This window comes from Cupressus sempervirens, chromosome 1 (genome assembly GCF_028749045.1).
Source record: "Cupressus sempervirens isolate cs-2001-9-10 chromosome 1, ASM2874904v1, whole genome shotgun sequence".
Classification (NCBI taxonomy): Eukaryota; Viridiplantae; Streptophyta; class Pinopsida; order Cupressales; family Cupressaceae; genus Cupressus; species Cupressus sempervirens.
In genome coordinates, this window is record NC_143118.1 from 525,884,908 (window position 1) to 525,911,579 (window position 26,672).

The 26,672-nt window shown below is 36.3% G+C and overlaps 1 protein-coding gene across 1 annotated transcript in view; it reads left to right on the forward strand.

Annotated features, from left to right (window-relative positions):
• Positions 1-26,672, forward strand: part of UPL6 (ubiquitin protein ligase 6) — a 326,331-nt gene that overhangs the window by 254,044 nt on the left and 45,615 nt on the right. The window contains exons 20-22 of the mRNA XM_089829692.1: positions 7,087-7,257; positions 7,431-7,520; positions 8,218-8,298. Coding sequence (XP_089685818.1) covers positions 7,087-7,257; positions 7,431-7,520; positions 8,218-8,298 — 342 coding nt within the window. The remainder of the gene's footprint in view (positions 1-7,086; positions 7,258-7,430; positions 7,521-8,217; positions 8,299-26,672) is intronic.

The window sequence follows — 26,672 nt, forward strand, 5'->3', positions numbered from 1 at the left end:
GTCTCTTACCTTACCTCATTAAAAGAGTTTGCACTAAGATAGTTAATGAGTCTAGGTAGGAATATTATTAATAATTGGGATGAGATGAAGGATAAGTTCCTTAAAAACACAAGAACTACCATATGTTGAATAACTAAGAAGGTGGGCGAATTAGTTATTCCCACGCAATTAGTAGAACTATTCAGCTATCGGTAAATACTTAACAACCATCAACCAGTACTTAAGATCTATTGGTTAACTCACAATAAATGTCCACAACAAAGACAAATATGAAAGCACAAAAATAATTATACAATCAACAATTAGATTTACGTGGAATACCCTATTTGGGAAAAACCATGGAGAAGCTAATTCTTGTGAAATGAAAACATTTCTTAAGGAGACACCAGTTAAGGTGATATTTACAAAGGAAAATTATCAAAAATACTCATTGCAACAAGGAGTATTTTTAGTATGCTTCAGTGTCATGGTGGCTATGTCGCAAAAATACAAAAGTGCTCACTGCCAATACTAAATAGGCTTTAAGCTAGTATATGAGAAATGAAATTAGAAAGAACTATAGAGTGTAGTTATTGAAACTCTTCAATAGTCAACTGATGTTTTCTCTTCCTTGAACCAACTACCACAATTCTGCATAGAATATGCAACTTTAGTCTTCACAGTTCACCTTCACATTCACCAACTTTCACACTTACACTTGGATACTGAAAGGTTCTTTATTTATATCAGTATCCATGTATACATATGCTAACTTCACACAAGAAAATATGTGATATCACCTATGTAACAATTATTGCATTTAATTGTTAAGGTCATGGATCTTCTACAAATCTTTACACTCCTATAGAGGATCCTATTTGGGCAGATTACTAGAAGAGCAGACTTATGGATTTCGGTGTGTCTTCTAATCTGCAATCTAGCCCTCTCTTATACCTAACTCAAGGGGCATGTTGATTGAATGGAGTCTTCCTACTTGAAAACATGATTGTTTCCTCAAGATTGGTGGCCATTCCAAGAGCTACTAATGGTTAGTAACTAACTAACCACACTAGTAAATAAGAAGGCTTATAAAAGCCACAAGGAAGATGTCGATCTGGACAATATGTTCTAGTGACCAATACTTAAGGGAACTCATGCATCTAGATCAGAGTGATCTGAAAATCAGAACACTTGTCTTGTCAAAGTTACAAGTAATTAACACCCCCTCTTAACTTGATAAGATAAGTGATAGAAACATGGTTAGCAACATCAATAGAGATGACTAAGCATAGATATACACACTATACCTTTCTAAATTTCAAGCATGATGTATCATTATACAAATGATACTTGAAAACACATCATATTATAAATCTTGTAATATGAGTTATCACCAGAGCTTGTGATCAAATCACTAAGCATTGTTCGTAATACAAACTATCAAAGCACCTAGGCTTGTAACATAGGGTGTTCGACAAGGTTTGTGATATGAAGTATTACCTAAGCTTGTGATAACAGTATTGCATAGAATGCAATACTCAGGATAAAGACTAGAGAATAATTAAATTCTCGCTTTACCCAAGTTGTGACGTTTGGAGTTTTAGAAATGTCACTGTCACAACATGATATTGATTTCGTCCAAGATCTAGATTCTACTAGCAATCCATTACTAGAATGCCTTACACAAGATAAAATCCGGAGAATAATTAAATTCTTCCTTTATCCAAGTTGTGACTCATAGGCACACAACATGATCCTAAATTAAGATTTGCCAGTACATTGGATAAAATCCGGAGAATAATTAAATTCTTCCTTTATCCAAGTTGTGATTCAAATGCATAAAAATGCCTCCATCACAACATGATCTTAAATTCATCCAAATCTATTGGTAGTTCTCTACTGGTCAGAACATTATCTCAAAGATTGTCACCTCTTATAATGTCTTTATATAAGTGTTCATTATTTTAGAGATCGTCACCTCTTAAATAACAAACACAAATGGTGATGCCCCAAAACAGTCAATATCCTTACAATAATATAAATTATCATAAGAATACAAAACAATTCAATCATACCTAGATCTTTCCTGAGATGATCACTCTCAGAGAGGTTTGATAAGAATACCTACTCTCTAATTTCCAGTACTTAAGGATAAAGTCTAGAGAATAATTAAATTCTCTCTTTATCCAAGTTGTGATTCATAGACATCAAAATGTCTCTTTCACAACACAATCTTGTATCTATTCAAGATTTGCCAATAGTCCTCTACTGCTTTAAAACACCATAAGATCATTTGCTATCACTGCAAATTCGTGCTGGAAGATTGTTTTATATTACTGCAAATTGATGCTGTAAGACTGTTTGCTAAGAAATGCTTCCACACCATGATGTTTATAAAGGTAGGCCCATTAGATGGTTGCTCACTTTAGATTTTCTAGACTCCTACTGGATATCAAATCTTCCAAGCTCCTTATTCAAGGTTGCCTTGATGAGATGTCAGACTCCCTCTAAATCCAAAATTCTTTCCTACAAGAACATTCTTTAGAAAACAAAATCAAGGCATATACTCTTCTTATAAATGAAAGATATTATAGACATAAGGTAAAAGAAGAGTTCAAGTACAATAGATACCTATCTTTCCATCATAACCTTAATGAAAGCTTTTGTACACCATCTTGACATGGTACACTAAGTCTGAGTTTGTATAACCTAGATCTTGGGGAGTCAACTTGATCTTCTAGGTACTCTCTCTGACATATAACCTTCTTATAAGATGATACTTATGATTCTCTGCTACAAATTCTTTATTACTCGAGAATCAATAAAGCATGGTCCACTCCTTCTGAGTCCAGTTTCACCATTGCAGATCATTTAGCTTCTCCTTTTGTCAGGAAGGTATACCATGCTAATATCCATGATCTTAGTGTCACAGCAGGATGTCACTTTATTCCCTCCTTTCTAAGAGAACCAATACTAATAATCTGAATAGTCATAAGGTTATATAGAATGCATCTTTTCTAAGTCCACAATCATTAACACTCCCTCTTGGACTTGAGGGAAGATCAAAAATGCCTTGAGTAAAATGTTTTGATATCGCATATGATATCATGAGTATTTGCCTCCTAGAATATCAACAATATTCACCAAATATTACAATGAATTTTGTGCTTGACTATAGTCTCCAGCAGCCTGATGTATCCTCCTTTAATATTCTTGACCTGATAAAGCCTTCTCAAATGTATCTCCCATCTAGAGGTCACAACCTTCATTTCTGGTCAATACCATAGAATTTGCACAACTCATAACACTGATGGCTATTTTTTGAAGGCCAACTGCCGATAGTATCTGATATTCTAATTTGTATAGACAATTTTGATCATAACAACATAGTATTTATTAAGCATTTAATATCTGATTCTTCCTGCAAATTTGTGTTATCTCTGTGATTTTCTTAGTGCATTCAGAACTGCCTCCTGAATAATAGTTTGCATTCTCTCCTTTGTAGTTCTGATATTTGGTTCTGCAAAGGATTGCACAAATATATCTAATTTGATGAGCACTACACGTGACCAACTATTTTGATTGCATGCAACTATCCTTGGAGATTGCTTCAAATTCCTGTTAGGTCATATTGTTTCACAAAAACTCTCTGACAATGATGATGATATCATTTGCTTATTGAATGGTTTGCTTCTTTGAAGAACTCCCATGTATAGTCCTTGAAGAAGAAAATGCTGCCATGCTAAGAGGCTCGATACTCCTTGTCTGTCTTACCACCCTTTTATTATTCAGAGGTTGCGATGTAAGTGTGATAACTTAGGCATCCAAAGACTTGGTCACATCCCACTCTAATCCCTTCTATTGTGTGCGCTCGAGAAAGTCACCCGACATTTGTAATGTTCCTGCACCCAACTTATTTCTAGGGTATGTCTGCCAATGTCAATGTGCAGATTTGTCGATTGTGTTTAGGCAGTAACTTAATCCATTTTCAATCGCTTCCTTATTCCTCTAATGGCAGAATATTCAAACACATGTTCATTCCAACATGACTTGAATGAACATAGGCTTATCTCTTTCCTACGTGGCATAATTCTTTCCTTTTAATCTTTGCACTCTTCTCCCTATTATTTAATAGTTGATGTGATACATTCCTCTTGTGTGGGGTCCCATCTACGTGGGCCTCCAAATGATGACTTTGCATTTGCCTTAGATTAAAAAAATATCATTTCCTTATGTTTTCGCCAATACTATTTAATTCTTTGTTCATATTTCTTCCTTTTGTGCATTGTTTGTCATATTTGACTTGTGGTGCATTAAGCCCTGCCCAAGCCACACCAAATTTTCACAGGGAAGCTTGCGCCCGCAATCGCAAGTGCTATTGTCACCTGAATGAGAGATTTATAATCGCTCAAGTCTGTGGATTGCTCTAGCTTGATGTCTGATGTTGCAGTCGATTCTTCAACCACATCACGAACTGGCTCTTCCTCAATATAATCGCCACCCTTGATAAAATCGTTGTAGGACAAGTTAATATGAGTCATCTCTTGTTCTCTGTTTTCATTTTATGTGTTAGAGCAGGAGTATAGAAGTGTTGATTAAATTTGGTAGATAATCACTGCATATTCCATGTTTTCATATCCCAACACTCCTTCCTTGCGAAAGGCATGGCTATTCATATCCTCTAACGGTGGCCTTCTATACACGCAGATGTGAATTCAAGAATCATTTGTCTAGACTGGCAAGCACATAACCATTTCTAATCATAACCATCTCCGATGGTCTCTTATTTAATAACTATTTTCATGATCGTCATCATGACCTAAAGATTTTTCTAATTGGATTGTGTCCTACTTGTTGGAGGGGTTTATTCTATTTGTTTATGTCATCTTCTATAATTGTCCACTCATATTCACTGCTTTGATGTAAAAAATAGACCAAAGTGTACCAAAAACTCTTCAAAGGATAGCGACTATTCTTTAGTAATAGTAAATATTAGATTGTCTTTGTACATTTCCCATTTCCAGCGAACAAAATGTATCAAGCAATGCGTAGTTGTCAGAAATGATATTCGCTGTTTAGACTAGTGATTAGCTCCAATCACTTCAATATAAATTTCCCATTACACCAACCAGAGATGGTGAAGTAGGGGAAGAACTATCAGCGAATGCAGTTCACAGAAGGATTTCAAAAACGTATTATATGCAAATTCTCTTAGTGGCCAAGAGGCTCATAAAATTGTATTCCTTTGGATCTCATTGGTCCTACTATCTTCTGTTCATTGACTCCATTCAATAGTTAATAAAATCCTCATATATTAGGTAGGGATTTCTTACATTTGCAGTTGGCTCTTATACCATGTTAAGGTCATGGATCTTCTGCAAATGTTTACACTCCTATAGAGGATACTATTTGGGCAGATTGCTAGAAGAGCAGACTTATGGATTTCGGTGTGTCTTCTAATCTACAATCTATCCCTCCCTTATACCTAACTCAAGGGGCATGTTCATTGAATGGACATGTCCATTGTCCCTCTCTAGGTCGGCCTACTTCAAAACATGATTGTTTCCTCAAGATTGGTGCCCATTCCAAGAGTTACTAATGGTTAGTAACAATCTAGCCACACTAGTAAATAAGAAGGCTTATAAAAGCCACAAGGATGATGCTGATCTGTCTAGAGGGGACAATATGTTCTAGTGAGTAGTGACCAATACTTAAGGGAACTCATGCATCCAGATTAGAGTGATCTGAAAATCAGAACACTTGTCTTGTTAAAGTTACAAGGAATTAACATTAATTACAATTGCTGGACCCAAAGATATATATAAGTTTTACCTACAAGCTTCATTATGATCAATAGGACATGCTTAAGATATTAAAATGTTTACCGCATATTGTCAGAACAGCTGGAATGCCACACCCAAGACCAAAAGATGAAAACCCAAAGTATCGATACCACTAATGAAATCGAAGCACCACAACACATTGTGGCTAACACAACTAATGAACTGAACAATAGCTCAAACATCAAAGATATCTGCATGAGCACTTCACAAGTGTAGGACCAACAAGGATAAGTAGGTCTAGTGATACATGAGCCATAAATAGAACCAGATATGTGGATCTAGATGTACTAAGAAGTATGAGATGTTTGTTTAATGAAAATTCTTGTATGTAGGCAAAAAGATTTGTCTCGCTACTGACACTGAAAGTTTACTAAATACATCAAAACTCCAAAACCTGTAAACAACCAACCAATATCACCAAAGTGTTGGTATGAAGGTTTTGACATCAATGATAACTAATGCCACCACCAAGAAGCCTAGTCTAACAGATTCCTCCTTTTAATTTGATGGCGGAAATTCAAAAATAAAAAGATAAGAAAAATTGTCTTGCCAAAACCTCCAAGCATAGAGTAACACTCCCCAGAGTAGATGCTATCTTTTTGTTTCAACCAAAAACTCTCCCCTTTTTTTACATAATGAAAAGGAGTCAAAAAGAAAAACTAGAGCAATATATCTAGAGAAAAGTAACAATTTTAACTACAAATATCTTTTTATACCTTTTCCTCTTGACTTGAAATTCATTCTTCCATTTTGCAATAGCCTCCTCCATGCGAGCACATAGGAAATCACACTCCACTAGTTTGTCAAATGATCTTATCTGAACTGAAGCTAGAAACCTTTGCTCAAATATTGTTATTAAATAGTTTGAGATTAACATGTTAATATTGTATTTGACCAGATTGCTTTCATCTGAAAGCTTTTTAATATTTTTTGGAGTGTCAATTAGAATCCTCGAGGATGTAAGTAAGATAACATATTGATGCAACCCTATTAAAGATGATTAATATAATATTTTGAGTCAGATAAATAATCTATCATGCAAGCAATGCGTTAGTATCAGAATTCAGAAAGGATGTAAAATTACAGGTGGTAGAATTTTGTGAACCATATCTGGTTTTTCTATTGCCATTCCCTCTTTCTTTCTTACACACTTAAATGGGAAGGGAAGAACAGGGAAATAAAGATTGGTTTGAGGGAATGATCTGGTTGGTTAGAATTGCTTTAACGTATCATGAATGATTTGTATATATTGCTTTTGCTGCAGCATTATGAAGGTGATGTTTCACAACTGGGACTCTATTTTGTAAGCGAAGATAATGAGTTTGGTGAGCAGAAGGAAGAGGAGCTTTTACCTGGTGGCAAGGATATTCAAGTGATTAATGCAAATGTGATAATGTTTATTCATCTTGTTGCAAACCATCGTCTGAATAATCAAGTAAATATCTTGTTTTGAGTTATTCAGTTTGTTTTGTTTATCAATGTCAACAGCCTTTTATCTGATATAGTGATTCAGTAAATATTGTGGGTTATAGTTAATCTGAAGTATAAGTTTTCACATGGAGAAGGTGGATCTGCTTGCTCAAATTATTTTGTGCTGCTCTATCACAGATTCGCAATCAAAGTTCTTATTTTCTGCGAGGATTCAAACAGCTTATACAATCTGATTGGATAAGCATGTTTAATGAACATGAACTTCAGGTAACTGAATTTGTGTAGAAGATTTTGTTGTTATGAGCTTCATGTTTTTTTTTCTTTTTCCAAATTACTTTGATATGGCATCTCAATTTGATGATTGCTCATTTGTAACAATATGATCTTTTAAAATTTTAAGAAAATTATGTTTTCAATGCTTTATTGAACGATGTCACAGTTGTTTGGTTAGATGACAAATATTAGACTTTATAAGATTTCTTTGAGCTTTAGTGGAATGACACCATTATTTAGGACGGTCATTTTCCAATCCTTCTAGTTGCAATATGCATAAGTGAATCATCATCTTTGACTGTACCAGACTGGAGTGGGCTGTGGGAATTAAAAAAAATTATCTTCCAAATGTGTGCAATATTTTACTACTCATTGGTATAATTTTGTACTTCAGAAGTTATGCAGGCTTAAGTGCTTGGTAAAGACAAGAGTGCAAACTGGTGCAAATGTCCATTGTGGCAATTAACCATGCATCATTTCACACTTTATCCTTCATAACTGTTGGCATGCATAAAGTAAAGCAAAGATGCTATCAATTTCATGGTGTCAAATTTTACTAGCTAACTTTATGCATTATATTTGGTTAGTCAAAAAGAAAATGGTTTGTGTATAACTTCCATTATAAGGTACATACCACATGTAGAATACATTATCCTATGATTACTGTCTGACTGGTGCAATCTCCCTCCAGCTTCTTATTTCAGGTTCAATGGATGGCATGGACGTCGGCGACTTGCAGTCCAACGTTCATTATGCTGGAGGTTATAGTGAGGTGAGGAAAACTTTTAATCTCCCTGTTTCTGTTTAAGGTTGTGAAGACGAATAAATATTTATTTAATCCTTCAATGGGCATTGAAATCAGTCATTGGTGCAAATCTAGATGTGTACCAATTTAGAAAATTACCTGACATGCATGTTCTGATTCCGATTTTTATATATATGCTGTCAAACAGGTACGCAAAGCTTAGGATATACAAAAGAAACTTTACACACACACACACACACATGTATATAGAAATCAGTGGTATTGTATCATTGTACATCAACATATATGCACCGTACAAATTATTTCGCCTCACTCACTTTATATAAGGCTTACTTAAATGCTTGGTTACTGTGATTCTCTAAAGAAAATCAATCAGCTACAAACTTCACTGATGAATATTAGACGACGAGATCTCATTGTTGTTTTGGGAGGTCTATCAAATATTGATGAAGCAGGCATCTGAGGAATTGTAAACTACACCTGCCAAAAAATTAGTTTCATAGATTGTACAGGTTGCTTCTAATAAACCTAGTCTAAGAATTGATCAAAAGACTAGATTATACCTATGCCTCCGAACCCACATATTCAGTAAACAGGTCATATCAAACTCTATGGACCAACAAGCTATGAATTATGCCTACAGATGAGATGGTCCATAGTAATGTTCACTTCTGCTCATTTTGTCCTTCCATGCTGTATGCACTAATAGTTTCCTTTCTGTCAGAAGCAATGGTTTCATCTTCTTCCAATACCAATGATAGCAATATTCTACTGAAGCCCCTTCTTCATCCTTAACCGTCTAGTCCAGTTCAGCAGCATCTATTCACAACTTTGTGCTGAGGGGTTCAGTTTTGAGGTTGTGCTTGACCGTAATACCAGACATAACTTTTAATAGCCTTTGTATTTGGTGCGGTGCATCCAAATTGCACCCAAGGATCCAAGAGGGTCACTAAATTCTTAAATGTTTTAATAAGATCTTTTGGGATTATTTAGAAATTTATTTCAATCAAGTAAAATAATTTTGTAAAGCCATAGAATTCATAGTGATCTATAAGGTCTGATATATGGTCAAACCACTTAAATGTATCCAATTGAAGTGGAATTTATGTAATTTGAGTCTAGAGGTTATTATTATGATATTTGAAAGGTTTAGGGATGGTTTTGAGTCATCTGAGTAAAACAATTGTAAAAGTTGTTCAAAAGTTGTCAAAATTGTCATGACAACTTTTGCAACTTAATGATCACATTTTAAAAAGTTAAAAGTTATTTATGGGTAGTTGTAGATTGGTTTGGTGGTTGAATATGAATTAAAATTATATAAAAATGGTTCTCAAACCCGAATTTGTAAGAGGGGGAGGAAGGAGTTTGAAGAAGAATTTGAATGGAAGAAAACTTGGTATCAAGTATTTTATTCTAGTTTTCTGAATCATATTTTTCTCTAACTTGTCTGATGTTTTGGTTGGTATGATCTCATTTGAAATGATGAAGATTTGAAACTTATATTTTTGGAAAGGTTTATGAGTTACCTTTTATTTGGGTTTGATTTGGGCTAAAGATTTGCAGAAGTTATGGCCATTTTGGTGAAAATAGATCTAAACTGTCCTAGGGTTACCTGTCTTAGGAAAACTGAAATAACTTTTGTTTCACTGATTGGATTTGGCTGAAAATGTCTTGTAATTAGTTCCTCTTCAATCTCACCAAAGGGAGTTAGTTAATTAATTCATTTGTAAAAGTTATGAATGATTGTTTGAAGGTTCCTGATTCTGCCCTAGTTATTAATTTGGATAGAAGTTATGCAAAAATGCAACTTTTCTTTGGAAAGTTATCAAATACTATCAATTTGATTTTGTCAATCCCTATAGTGCCTCAGCATCAATATTTCATTAAGCATCTTCGTCATACCTTCCATCTGCTCCATATCTTCCTATATTGCCAGAGTATAACTCAATTTACGCAACACAAACTGCAATTCTATGAAATGGATCTCTTTTCATTGTATTCAGTGTGGGAGTTTACTGCCCAGACTTGATCATGGTATCTAGAACAGAAGTCTCCCCATCACTCATATTTGGTGGTTATGGAAATAGATCTGGAACAATGTATTTCAATAATTTCATTTTTTTAATGTTGGGCACTTCAGTCCTCTTCCATTAACCAATGGCTGTTGTTGCAAGCTTTCTAGTGCTTTCATCAATAATCACTGTATCCTCAATCAGATTGCTGCAAATGAATATCATCCAAAAGCCAATGTAATGCCTGATGAACACAATAAAGGGATACTAATTTAACAGTCATCTAATTTGTTCCTGAACCACCTATTGCACAACTCTTGGATCTTAGCCAGCCATAAGATTTTATGGCTGGCAGAGCCTTCTCCCTCTAAAGTGTAAGGCATAATGCCCCACGGGGCTAGACATGGCTGAGAAAAGAAATAGCTTTTGCAATTGAGGAAAGGATCTAATTTTATTTGGAAAGAATAAAAATCCTCCCTAGTATCCAAGATTAAGAAAATAAATATTGCAAAAGTGGAGGTGCTTAACTTCAAAATGCTTCTTGCCTTTATTTGAGTTCTTCCATGATAGGGGCTTCTACACTGTAAGTACATACACAATTCAGAGATAAAATTCACACATTTAATCTTGGGATGTCCTGAGAAGCCACAGACCTTTTGTGTGGGAAAATGGAGTATAGACCTTTGATAAACCTCAATTAAGATAAAAATGTAATGGGTTTAATCAACTTTATCAATTATATAAACCATATTGATATTAGTTAATCAATTAATTAATGTTTGAAGCTAAACTAGATTAAACCATGATTAGTAATTACTTATAAATCAAGATGAAGGAACAGCATCAATTTACTATTTAATATCAATTAACTACTAACTACTTATAATCAAGGTATAATAATAATATCAAATAATTAATTAATATTAATAATAATGAATGGGAATTATTTAAATTAAAATAGTAGACCCTGGTTAAAGTGGTGCTAAGCAAATATGGTGACCCTTCTAAGGGTCATGACATGTCAAGAGCCTCCCTCCACATATACGAATAGGGTCGGAAGAAAAGAAGGGGGCATTGAGCATTTCACTCACCCACTGATAATACATTGAATGCAAACAAGGAAACAAGGTGGTCCAATCAAATGTGGAGAGTTGACTAAATAATGAGAGGTAAAACTGCATGATAAGGAATGGAGGAAGAACAAAGATCTAACATGGCAAGGCATCGGTTAAACACACATTGAACAAATTGTACCTAAGCACTCCAGGCAAGCTCACCATGTGCAGAACACTGTACAGATAGAAGCAATGGTCAAAGAGGGGTAAGTGATTATTAAAGAAAAGTAAAAAGTACTGGTGGCATCCCATATAACCAAGGCAAAGAGGAACAGATTATGACCAATGAATAAGTAAGGGCTAAATACATTACACATGCAAAGTAGGATTGCACAAGATCACCATTGATCACCTAGAACCTTGGCATATATTAAAATGAAGGTATACGGTTATACGGGGATAGAGGTCTCAGGCATTGACCCAATCAAGTTAGGCATAAAGGTGTTAGTTTCTAAAATCTAGTATCTAGGTAAATAGATCAGATCTATATTTACATTACTAGATTTTTTTAATGAAATAAAGTAGCGGAAAACTTAGAAAAGCAAAACACATTCATGTACATATGCTGTTCAATCAGTTGATCATTCACAATAACTTCAGAACTTACAAGACCTCCCAGTGCATGGGAAAATGGCTCTGAAACAAGTTACAAACAAAATGGAAAACCTTTAATATACTTGGTATTGCTACCTTTTCCTTTGCTGTTAACTGTTGTAAACTTTCTTCATTTTGCCTTGCTGAAAGTCAGAAATCTCGTCTCTGATTTTCTCCCTCTCTCGTTCAATCTCCTTCTTGAGAAAGATTTTTTTTTGTTTAACCCTTAGCTTCCTTTTATAATAGCAGTTGGGAAAAGTAGAGTACTGCTTGAAGTGTATTTCCATAAAGTAGAGTCCTACTTGTACTCTTCTTCTTAGGTAACTACTTTAATTAGTTAGGTGGATAAAGTAGAGTCCTATTGAACTCTACTTCTAACTTATCTTTATGAGCTACAATTATCAACACTCCTTAGTGAGGAAGGTATTCACCACCACTCCAAGTTTGTCTCGAAACAAAACAAACTTCCTTTTTACCAAGGGTTTGGTGAGTATGTCTACAACTTGTTCATCCATTGAAATATATTGAAGCTTAATTGCTCCCTTCAAGACCTTGTCTCTGATGAAATTATATCTGATCTCAATGTGTTTTGACCTATCATGAAACATTGGATTCTCTGAGAGTTTTATGCAACTGTAATTGTCACAATTAATCACAATAGGCTCCAAATCCTAATCAAATAAACTTGTAAGCAGCTTACGAAGCCAAATTGCTACACAATTTGCGAAACTGGCTTCCATTGACACAACTTCAGCTGAACTGATTGGTACTAAGTTTTGGTTCCTGCTGAACCAAGAAGTCATGACTGACCCTAAATTGAAACAACACCTTGAAGTACTCCTCCGATCTGTATCACTCCTTGTCCAATCTGAATCAAAATACCCTTGCAACTTTACCCCATCTCCACAGATGTATTGCAAACCATACTCCACTGTACCCTGAAAATATCTGAGCACATGCTTTGCTGTGATCCAATGAACCTTCCTTGGCTCTACCATATACTGACCCAAGGTTTTTACATCAAAACAAATGTCTGGTCGAGAGTTGATGAGATACATCAATGAACCAATTAATTGTTTGTATTGTCTAGTATCTACCAATTCTGACTTTGAAGAATCAACCTTCTTCAAGTTGGTTACAATTGGACTAGCCATTGATCTACTATTCTCCATTTTCAATCCCTTAAGGATCTGCAGTTTATACTTACCTTGTCCAAGAAAGACCTTTCTTGATCTTTTTCCAACCCTAAGTCCAAGAAAGTGATGCATCAACCCAATGTCCTTCATCTCAAATTCTGTTACCAAATTTGACTTGCACTCAACAATCAACTTCTCTGCCCCTGTAAGGATTAAACTCATCCACATAGAGCACCAAGATGAGGATCTCAGATCCAACTAGTATGAAGTATAGGTTGGAATTTGCCTCACTCTTGGTAAAACCCATGCTTTGCAAATAGCTATCGATCCTGGAGTACTATGCCCTCGAAGCTTGTTTGAGTCCATACAAGGCTTTCTTAAGCCTGCATACATGTGACTTTTTGCCATGTACCACAAACCCCTAGGGCTGTTCTATAGATACTTCTTCCTCAATGATTGAATTGAGAGATGTTGTCTTCACATCCATCTGGTGAATCCTCCATCCTAACTCTGAAGCAATGGATATAACATCTCGAATAGAAGAATATCTAGCAATAGGAGCAAACATCTCCTCGTAGTCTATTCCCTCTTTCTAAGAGAATCCTCTGGCTACAAATCTTGCTTAATACTTCTCCACACTGCCATATGCTACATTGTAATATCCCTTTCCGGATATTTTACCAAAACCCGTGATATAAACTTACAATTTTGAATCCGAACAGTAAACCAGTATTTGATACAAATTTCAGAACTTTAACTGATTTATAACCAGCAGATATACATACGAGAAAACCTAGAAAACATATTATTTCCTCCAATGTTCAAAGTACACATTTAAACTAGCAATTACCACAAGTAGTTGCCAATTAACGTTGCTGTATTATACATCAGCAATACATGCAACAATTCAGAATATCCAATCTTACAAACAGAAATAACAATTAGATTGGCAATATAAATAAAACCTGTAAGAAGACTAGGTTTGCGACCAACCTCCAAAGTTTTTTCGAGCGTTTGCATCCTAGAAGAAATAACCAGCAACTGTTTCCGGCTCCCAATTTAATATTTGTCTTCAATATTATAATCTTCATATATCCTTTCAAGTGGAGCTTGTTGTACCTTTATTACTTTTCCTAATGAGATGCACGCTCATTCAAGAAATGTGGGATAAAGCAACTTTTTTGTCCTTTAGTCACTTAAGTGAACATAGTATCTTTTAAAAATAAAGTGACAAGTTAAATGAACTTTAATAGTCACTTAGTTAGTAAACCATATGGTCATTAGGCATTAAATTGACTGACCAAATGAACTCTGATGAGCATGTGCAATAGCTCGTTGGAAAGCTCTCGGTGAGACGATTCCAACCCAGCACTGAGGTACCAAAAATACTGAGCTCTGATTAGTTGCTAAAAATAGTAAGCATCTAGACAACCTTCCAAAACTGCTCTAATGGGTCTGGAACTGGAAATGTCTTGGCCAAATCTTGAACTGAACCCTGTAAAGAACCTTTTCGCCCCCGAAACCTAGGCGAAGTGAGCTGGCCACACAACATTATAATGTCCCAGAAAAAGGGGACATTACAAAGTTTCCCCTCTCAAAGATTGCTTGCCCTCAAGCAATCCACTCATACTTGTAGAAACCAAATGCCAAGATCCCATACTCGCCTCGAGAATGCGGTTTTACTCCTCAGTCGATGTACCTCGGCGTACACCTTCCCAAACTCAGAAAGGTTAAACAATACACTAGGAATCAATGTGTCAAATAATTGAATGCCAAGATCTCAAGTCTCACCATAAAGGGAAACCAACTGCCATGTGTTGTTAGCTTGTGTGCGAATCCCCTCAGTTAGGATGAAAGCCTCACTCCATGAGTGACCCTGTGAGCCTCTACTGTCAAGTAAAGATGGGAGCTCAATGATATACCAATATCCACCCCAAGATGATAGCAACCCAACTCTCCAACAAGCTCCCCGATAAAAAGCAATACATAAGGATGCTCCACCTAGATCCCAAGTGAGAACTTGTGTGCTGTCTGAGATACCACTGACCAACTCCTGTAATATCTGCACCACTGTACCATTGTACCATTCTGACAATATTTGTACCGATGACAATGGCAGATCCAGCTAATCTAACTCCACCACTATATCACTCTGGTGGAAACGGAGTAATCCTAATCTCTGGAACTTTGATGTGTCAGAAGGTTGAAACACACAAATCATAGTCACAGCATAATCCACTAGATGTAAGACACTATTAACACTTTTGGATCCCCGAACAACCAATACATTGTGTCAAACTTGTCGCCACCTAGATCCCAAAACAGCCAAACCCCACATACATTCGCCATATAGAGGTAAAAATACTTGGTATCATCTATAACACAACATCTCTCTACAGCTCCCGCTAAACTCCCATGGATGTGATAACTAACCAAACCATCATGCCAATTGACACCATAGTCGTTCTGTAACCATGTACCCATAAGAGAACTTTGTGACATACAAGTAGCAAACCATGTTGGATACAAATCAGCATGATGTATGACTGGCAGCTTTCCCTGCAAGTAATCCCCCACAAACAGCTAAGTTGGATGCTTGCACCGCTAATTCCACCTCTTGAAGATGGTGAATACCCATCCCACAAAGGATGATATAATTCTAGAACCAACCCACACCAATGCCTCATCAAGTCCTCCGTGCGTGGTCTAAAAGAAAAATGATGAGCACACCTCACTGTGTATTTGCGGTAAAATGCTCCAACCTCTGTCAATGGCTTATCACTAAAAACACTTGAATCAAGCAGCTGATCCTTCTGACTCTCAAAATCAACAAGCCGGCATCCAAAATCAGCTGCATGGAATGAAGTGACTGATTTGCTTCCAGGAGATAGAAACAAAACAACATGAGAGCTATACTCCTAATTGGATGACACTCTGCGAATGCCCTGTGTGGATGATGGAATAGCATCGTGTACTACCACACAACTCTTAGGAGAATCCACCATTGTGACACGAGCTACTAGTAAATTGTCCTGTACCAACTGTCACGACACTAACCTCAAGAGAACTTGATACAACTAGTGGTTCTCTACTGTTCTCCACCAAGGTACTTGTCCTAGCTGAATTATCTGTGATAGATGTAACCACATCCCTACTACAACCCATGGAAATAAAATTCTTATCAACTGCCTCTGTATGTAACTGTATTATATCTGCAGTTGATGGAGACTGTGCCAAACTCAACTGCTCTATAAGCTTCTCGATTTGTAATTGTGACTCTTGAAGGGCCAACTGGGCACTCTGCAAAGAGTCCATAGTCACCTCAAGCTCATGAGTGAGTTTATCAATCTTCTCGTTTCCCTGTAATGCAACATAACAAATGTGATTCCACTCGAGAAGAAAATCTCTATCTGCAAGTAGTTGTAGGTAATTTTGTTTCATCATTCCAATCACTTCTTGGAGTGCATGTATCTTTGCAAGGGAAAAAACACACTCACCATGCTCATTTGTCAAAGGAGTACTCCAACCATAGGTGGCCAACATTTGATGAGCAAAATCAAAATGCTTAACGGTTGTGGTAACCATCCTGTCATTAACCTTCAATTGGCTTGCTAAATGATGATCCCCTTGTGACGAAACAATTCCACACAAATCTTCCAATTTGTCATCCGCACTCTGATATGAGGCTGAATCAATGTCACTCACCATATGATAAGCAACATCATGTATGCTATCATCTAGGCACTCCTCAATATCTAGGGCTTTGTTGCTATGTACCTCATAGGATGGCTCAACTGACGAGGTAGAAGCTGCTGATATAACAATATCTTCATACTTTTCCACTTTCAAGGTGGTTGCGTGTCCATCCACATCATGATCTTGGGATTCATTGTCATCAAATGAATTTTTTGATTCGTTTTCTAAAGTCAGATTTTTGCTCTCCATAAGGTCAGTTGTATGATGGTCACTAGCTGCTAGGAATTCATCATAGAGGCTTCTGGATACTATAGGGACCTCTTTTTCCTTTTTCCTTTTAGTACTATTATCAAGTTGATCAATGGCTTCCTTATGTAAATTTTTGTACCTATCCTCTGCAAGGAGATCTCAAGCCAAATCATAGCATTTATTTCTTATCATATCCATCTTGTTTTGCAGCCCTAAAATTCTTTTTGAAGCTTTGACGGGAATTTGTTATAATTATCGTACAGTCTTCCTACTTCAGTTTTAATATCGAGTTTGAAGTCCATTTGATTCAGTGCCCCCATTGTTTTGGATTTTTGCCACTATAGGAACACCCTTTTGATATAACTGCTACTTTGAAAGGTAATGCATTGCTGTAGATTAACACATACCACTGTAATGATCCCAGCTTGAATTTTGGGTTTCTGTAATATTCTGCCAGTTCTGAACAATAATTCCAACCCATACTTCAAGGCTCAACAAGATTTCAATCATTGTATTCAGAACTATGGTTCAAGCATTTCATCAAACAATTGTCAGACATCTTCCAATACTTCAAAACATAAACTATAGTGAACTTTCCTCAAAACAAACTACTACATTGAAATCTGGAACTAGGTAATTTATCAAACAATTGGCATACAACCTTAATCCTTCAACATATGAAATATGTTGTTAACTAGTGCTACTTTCCTTAGTCAAGAACTAAGATCTAGGAATGGAAATGAGTAACCTGTGATGATATTTATTATAAAAAGAGACCAAAGAACACACAGGTTGAACCCATCATTAACTATTCTTACCAGCTCGAGTCAGCAGAACAATAAACTCCAATGATCTTTAGAAAATAATTAACCATCCAATGGTATTAACAAATCGATTTAAATGCAGGAGAGAATAGAAACAGCAGACCTGTGAAGTTGACGTGTTTGTTAATTTGCTGAATATTGTTACAACCCGCGTACACTGATGTTATTTCTTATAGTACCGTAGTCTGCATTTATTGGGTGCCGTCCTAACTGGTAAGAAGTTTAACTTTCTTTCCACAAAATCAGTTCTTGCTCCAATACACCAGGATGAAACTCTCAACACGTGAAATCCAATCACCATATAATAGCATTGTTGGTACCAAGAGCAAACTACGCATACATCCCAAAAATACATAAATATGAAAATGCACCTAAAGGTTATAGCCGACTTTGATTTGAGACTCTCTGGTATGGTTTGCCGTCAGCGAGTATCTCCAGGCTATGAGTTTCCCACACTCCATGTGAGTTGTTGCAACTTCCAACCACTTGCGTTTGGACTGAGGAGAGTTCGTGATGGGAAAGTGTTTCCAGCCCATAGCTACAGGTTGTGTTCTCTCTAATTAACACATACTACACTGTTGACTGTGGTCTCCTCCAACCCATGTAATTGCAGGAGTGTCACTAAAAGCCCACGTCGGCCCACTAGCTTAGTCGGCCAAGGGACCCCGACTTCTAACAACCTGCTGACGATGCTGAGTTCACCACGTCGTATGAGAGTGAAGGTTTATTCGGCCCACGCGTTTAGCTCAATGCCAACTCGATTCCGCTTGTTGGTGGATGTTGTTGTGCCTACGTTTCAATCCCTATCTACTACCAGTGTGCCCGACTACAGGAAAGAACCCAACACTTAGGTATACTCCAAAACGTTACCATTTATCACTATCTCAGCCGTCCACACGTGTACACCAATGCAATAATCCCTAGACATGATGCGCAACCTGTAACATCAAGGTTTTAAGCATGTTATTCCTAGTCCGATTGTGCAACAATATCGTCTTCAACCAGTATATATGACCTTGATCATGTAAGCGTATAGCTTTCCTCTCTACAACACATTCACCAGCAGCCCTACGCGGGTTTGTAAATCGAGAAGGTTCTGTTCCAGTTGTGCCAACCAACTAAAATACACAAACTTGTTTTTGAATATTGGCTAGATACCAGCCCCTCCACATGAACTAACTGTATTACTAGAATTTCGAAATATCAATGAACTCAGAATATACAATGTCTGAATTAGTCGGACTACCTTAACTTCAATGACATTTCTTCATAAATGCTTCTTTGAGTCTTTGAGCAATAGCTATCTAAATCCCATTGGCAAAACAAAGAATTATTGAAACTGGCTATAGAATAACACAGTTCAATGCAGCTTCCAGAGGAAATCCAAACATGTTATTAATGCTTGGTTCTAGCACAACATTCACAATAGCTTCAACATACCCATTGTTTGTACTCGAGTTACTGAAACTTGCGGCCAGAATAACCTTAATTTCAACTGAAAATTCAGAGAGTGGATTCAAAACATACACAACCAAGTACTTCGACTGCATAAACTTCGAATTGACCCAGCTATGTGAAAAATGATGCCACGATGTGCTCCAAGTTCATTCACGTGACCACTGTTATTAATCCTCATAGGTTGGCAAGACCTTTAGCTCTGCTACCACTGTAATATCCCTTTCCAGATATTTTACCATAACTCGTGATATAACCTTACAATTTTAAATCCGAACAGTAAACCAGTATTTGATACAAATTTCAGAACTTTAATCGATTTATAACCAGCAGATATACATACGAGAAAACCCAAAAAGCATATTATTTCCTCCAATGTTCAAAGTACACATTTAAACCAGCAATTAGCACAAGGAATTGCCAATTAACATTACTGTATTATACATCAGCAATACATGCAACAATTCAAAATATCCAATTTTACAAACAGAAATAACAGTCAGATTGGCAATATAGATAAAACTTGTAAGAAGGCTAGGTTTGCGTCCAACCTCCAAAGTTTCTTCAAGGGTTTGCGTCCTAGAAGAAATAACCAGCAATTGTTTCCAGCTCCCAAATTAATATTTGTCTTCAATATTATAATCTTCATATATCCTCTCAAGTGGAGTTTGTTGTACCTTTATTTTCCCAATGAGATGCACGCTCATTCAAGCAATGTGGGATAAAGCAATTTTTTTGTCCTTTAGTCACTTAAGTGAACATAGTATCTTTTAAAAATAAAGTGACAAGTTAAATGAACTTTAATAGCAACTTAGTCAGTAAACCATATAGTCATCAGGCATTAAAACAATCGACCAAATGAACTCTGATGAGCATGTGCAATAGCTCATTGGAAAGCGCTCAATGAGACACTTCCAACCCAGCACTGAGGTACCGAAACTACTGAGCTCTGATTACTTATTAACAATAGTAAGCATCTGGACAACCTGCCAAAACTGTTGTGATGGGTCTGGAACTAGAAATGTCTAGGCCAAATCTCAAATTGAAACCTGTAAAGAACTTTTTCAACCTCGAAACCTAGGCGAAGTGAGCTGGCCACACAAAATTATAATGTCCCAGAAAAAGGGAACATTAGATACATATTTGATTTTGAGCAACCATCTCAAAGTCATTGCTAACTTCCCCACTGGTCTTGCACATTCCCAAGCATTGTTCTTCATGATGGAGTTATGCTCCTCCATGGAATCTCTCCATACCTGTAGGCTAGTTGCTTCCTCAAAGTTGGAAGGCTCTGAGTCTATGATGTTGGTTATCAAGGCTATATACGTCGGAAACTTCTATGGAGGCCTACTCTCCCTGAATGTGGTTTTGGGAGCCTCAACATGTTCTCGAGCATCTCTTAAGGTCTGCTCAAACCATCTGAGCCTCCTAATTAATTCAAAGAGGGGTTAATTGTCCCTCTCTTGACATTTGGACCTTTATACTAGAAGCTTGTGAACTCTTCTCACTTTTTGAATGCTCTTGGAAAATATCCTCTGCAATTGTTGGTGGATCATGAGATTTCTTAGAGTCCAAATTTTCTTCAAACTTGACATCCCTACTCACAACTATCCTTTGTTTTGTTGGTATAAAAACCCTATAGGCTTTTGACTCTTCACTATATCCCACAAGAATTCCCTTCTCTCCTGAGGGCTCCAATTTTGTCCTCTTCTTTACAGGAACATGAATATAGACTAGACAACCAAAAGTTCAAGATGTCCTATCTCTTGTTTAATCCCTATGAATGCCTCCTTTGTGCTCTTGTCCTCTAAAACCTTATGAGAGCTCCCGTTTTGTAAATATATGGCTATGTTGCATGCTTTTGCCCATAGAAACAATGGCAAACTCTGATCAAGGATCATGGCCTTTACAAAATTGATGATAGATTTGTTCTTCCTCTTTGCAACCCCATTTTGTTGTAGATTGTAGAAAATTGTCTTCTCCCTCTTGATCCTGACATCTTTTTAGAAATCTTTGAACTCATTTTAGGTATACTTATTAGAATGATAATAAGTGAGAGGGGGGGTTAGATTGAATCAGTTATCCTCAGGGCGAGATGTACCAATTCAACTTTGAACAACTTCAAACAACTTAATGAAACTCATAAATCCACTTGGTCATTATAGCAAATCATGGTAATTAAACTTATTCATATCAACACCTAGCTCCCTGTTTTAGTGTTAGCCGAATTGCAGAAGCATATAACAGTAAATAGCATGACACATGAAAACAACATTCACACAAGTATGACACCAGGATTTAATCTGTAAACCCAATTTGGGAAAAACCACCAAGAAACATGCTACCACTTTTACACTCTTTTGAAGTAAGCTCGGTTAAGAACCAACCTTGTTAAAGTTTACAAAACACACTATTAGGTGTGACCATGTTAAAGGATTTAATCACCCTATTAGGAGTGGCCTTGTTAGAGGTCTTCAGAAATATCCCATCAGAATGTCACCTTGATTAAAGGGTTTACAACATGACTGTTAGGTCAATTTGATTAAATGATTTTTACTACCACAATGGTTAGAAAGTAACAGCTAGGTTGATTTAATAAATTACAACTCACTTTGCATGTTCAGATCTCCATTCAACTCTTTCCTGGTTCATTTATTGGTCTTCATCACATTCTCCATCTTTGATCTTCTTAGCAACACCTCAAGCAATCTCACTTTCACCAACTTCTTTCTTTTCCTCTGCAACTATTGCTCTTGCCAGTCAACCGATAAAACATCTCATATGCCTCCTTGAATAGACATGTTTAATCTTTTGCGGCTTAAACATAACCATAGATCTTACAGTTTCATCAAATTCATTGAATCTATTCATCATTTTGTCTTTCTTCTTTTCTTGAAACTTTTGGAGACTTCTCATTGAATCTTAACCTTAGATTGCTCATCAAACTTAATTCATACATTAAATATGCCAATTCATCAATCCTCATCTTTAACTTTCTTTTTTACTATTCCATAAATTCAACTTGGCCTCAAATCTTGATTCTTTTTCAAATTGTTAATGTGCTGACACTCAGTCATCACTATGTTCTTCAGCTCGGTCATTACTAGGTAGCTTGGTCACTACTAATCTGTCACACTCGGCTTGGTCTGGCTTGCTCAACCATCACTATGCTTCATCTTGCTCGGTCGTTACCATCACTTCGCTAATACTTAAGTTCCTTAATCTTCTGCTCAATAATGCTTAACTTCTTCATTGACCTAGTAATTTGTTCCTTGATCAAACTAATGTTTTACTTAACTTCTTGACTTGCATCAATCATCTCTTTTACACTTCAACTCATCTTTCTTCTTCACTTGATACAATGATCAAACAACATATTATCTTGTCAAATAGTTGCTGATCAAGTGCCCTTTGTAGTTCCATCATACTTACTCCTCTTTACTCAACCACTTTACTAGTTAATCTTGTTATTTCTCTTTTCAAATCCATTTCATCAATCAAATTATATGGCACTCGACACTGTTAGCAAATTTCTTACCAATAAGGTTTGACATCAGTGTTAACATAACAGTTGTTCCAATTGTAGTTCCAACAATCTCTCTCTTTGGCATTGATGGCAACACCTTTAGGTACCATGCAATGACAAAAGTTCTCTAGATTTTCACTGTCAACTCCCTTTGTGGTCTGTATCAAATCTTCATTAATATCCTTAGCTTCATTCTGATTTTCATTGATGAGATATCTGATATTCTCCATCTTTGCCTATTTACACATCTCTCTCTATGATACCAATTGAGATTCTAATTGTAATACCAATTGCATTGGCTCCCTCTTTGACATATTTCTCATTTCACTAGTAGCTTCTCATTCTCTTTTAGATATTGGATGGTAACTTGGCACACATCTCCCTCTTTGACAACAATGTCTAAGACATCATGTAAAAGTCTTTATCCTCTGTACTAACTGATATTTGAATTATCTCTCCCTCTTTCATCACCTTGTATGTTTATCTTTGTCCTTGATTGTATCACCATCTACGTACTCGCAACTTTATCAACTCATGCGACGGTCTTTCACATCTTTAGGCAGCTCCTAAAGTGTAATCTCCTGCTTCAATCTATAAGATATTTTGATCATAACAATTGATGCATTGTTGCATCCCTTCTTAGTTTACTTCAGATAGGGGAATGACCCCTAACCTAGCTCTTAGATACACAGATGAATCATTGGGTAATGCCTCAGTATATAAATCAGCTATCTGCTCCTTTGTATTCACATATCCGGTCTTACTTCTTTGTTTTGCACTAATTCCCTTACGTAATGATACTTAATTGCAATGTGCTTTGTCTTTGTGTGCACCACAGGTTCAGTAATCTCTTCCTTCATACCTTTCAACAATTGCTTGATCCACTCTATTTTTGAGCAATTAACTATTGTTGCAACATATTCAGCTTCTGCTGTGGATTGTGAAATAAAATTTTGCTTCTTACTTGTCCATGAAATCAATCTCTTTCCTAGGAAGAAAGATCCCCCACTTGTACTATTTCGATCATTAATGTTTACAACCCAATAAGCATCTGTGTAAGCTTTCAGCTTAAACTTGTCATTCTTCTTATACCATAAACCATAGTCTTCTGTTCCTTTCACATACCTCAATATCCTTTTCATATCCATTAGGTGGTTCTCCTTAGGATTAGTAGAAATCTTACAACAATTCCAACAGCTAATGCAATGTCAGGTCTGCTACGAACAAGTTATTGCAATTTGTCAATTATTGACCTGTACAATGTCTAAACCAGAGTTGTGATCTGAATAATGGTCATGCTTAAACTTTATGTCTATAGATGATAAACAGTAGCCTCATCTGATCAATCAAATGAAGACCATGATCATCATAAGAAGTTGAATCTATCACTAGCATGTAATTAGAATGGAGGAGATTGCTTAGGTAAATATGATTAAGAGAAGCAAGGAGGATGATGCAATTTAAGAAACATTGATCAATGATAAAGAACAAAGATAATATTAATATTATTTATGAGCAATATTGACAATGGATAGAGATTCCCTTAATCGAGGGTTATGCTATATGCAAACTGAATTTCATTACAAACTGATTGACTAGAGAAGAAGATTGAATTACTACTCATTGATGTTAATGGCATGAACATTAAGGATGGTCAACCATAATATCAATCTACCTAAGCACTGGTTAGCACCAGAAAAATCAATATTATTGCTATTCTAAATCGATTTAGGGCCAGCAATTATCATAATCCAAAATTGATAATAACTGATAATCAGGAAAGCTGTGTTTAGAATAAAGTTTGATCGATCATATAATCAAATTGACATCTTAATAACGAGCAGATTACATATGAAAGGCTGCAGCTAAATATATAAGTCTAATATTGTTATGAGATGGACTTATTATATTTTGAAGTGAAGAGGTTCTGTGATAGTCATTATCTGAAAGAAGAAATTAATATTTGTTATGAAGGATGACAAATTTGAAGTGACACAGGCAAGTATTGGAAGGCATTCAACCTCATTCCACCAAGCATCATTGAGTTTTTAACGTCATTTGTTTAATCCAATTTTGGATCTGCTCTGTAAGAGGAAGTGTCTTGTGGCATTATCTGTTGCAAGCAATAATAGTACAGATCAGAGATGGCACCAAGGATTGCATATCAGAAAGAGGATCCATTATCAAGCTGTCAGTATTCAGTTAAGCAATATCTATACATTTGCATATCAAATTGATATATCAGACATAGCAAACCATTGCTGAAAGCAATACATATTGAGTGCATAAATATATCATATCTCAGACATAGCAACATTTGTTGATCTCTGTAAGTGATTAAGTAATATTATCATATCATATCTTATAAATATATATCAGACATTGCTATCAATTGAATATCAAATCTTACACACATACACACACAAACATAAAATTTTGTGTAACATCCATCAGTTGGTTTAAATGCAATTATTGGATAGTGTAAGAAGGATAGGTAATCATCCCACTTTCCAAGTTAACCAAAGAGGGGACATTACGAAGAACTAGAGGGAGTGGCAAATAATTAGGAAGTAGCTCTTCAAATCAACTGACCCTGTGGCAACTTGAATTTGTTTATCATGGAGTTGGAAATATATATGAAAGCTTTGAGGTGCCTTGGTCATCATCTATGCCACCGTATCATTAGGGAAGTGGGAAGTAAACAGTGAAAGATTAACTTCTTTATGATTACAGCTTGCACATAATTAGGAAAAGGTTGCATTCAACCTACTTAATAGTACTTTTTAATCTTATGGAGCTTCTCATCTTTTTAATTGTGCTTTTTAATCTTAATACAACTTGCACATAATCAGTACACCACCAAGTGCTCGCTGATGACAATGTGCTCCCGATGATGATATCCCTGGTTTTGCTCGTGCAGCTGTTGTTGTTGTTGGTGTTTAGCTTCATTTTTTTGTTGTCATTTTTCCCTTCTGCGTTTGCTCCCAACTTTGTTTGGTAATGTTTCTTGGCTTGGTTTGTGGCTCTCACATTCATCTGTGTTTTTTCTCTTGAGCCTTTCATCTCCAACACATGTCTCTTTGTTTTCTCTATAACATCTCCTGCAGGTTCTTTTTGCCTACAACAAGCTACATTTTCCATTGGAGTGTCAGTTTCTCGTTTGTTTGGAGTGTCCTACCTTCACTGACTTTGTCTTTGGCTTGGTTGCACGACCCCCTCTCCCTTACATTCATTCTTGTTGTCCAAGAAGAGAGGCTTCTGATTTTGCTTTGGTTCTTGTCCTGCTATGCTCTCAAATTAGTTTGATGTTCTTACTTTTCTATATGGGCTGCTTTATCTTTTCTCTGTGGGCTAAGGTGTTCTTTTCTCTTTGACAAAGGAGTTCGCTTTGGCGGGAGCTGTAGTTCTTGTCCAAAGGTGGTATGCTAAGATGTCATCCTTTGAAGCTTTGAAGTTTCTCATAGTTTAGTTCATAGGTTGGATCCTGTTTTGGTGAGCGAATTTAGAGAGATTGGGTTTGATTGCTTTGGGTATTGCAGGTCAATAAACAACTATTCAAACCTTGATATCATGTTGTAACAATGATCATCAATTTGTCTGCCTTCATTTTTCCTTTGATTTATTTTCCCAAGTTCTGGTGCAATGCCAGAGTCCAAGGGTGGGGAGTTTGTGGCAAAACCTACTCCCCTCCTCACTTATCAACGTCTTAAAATCCTTATGTCACTCTCCATGAGCTCTTAGAATGCCTTTTGCAACTCAAACAAGACAATGTT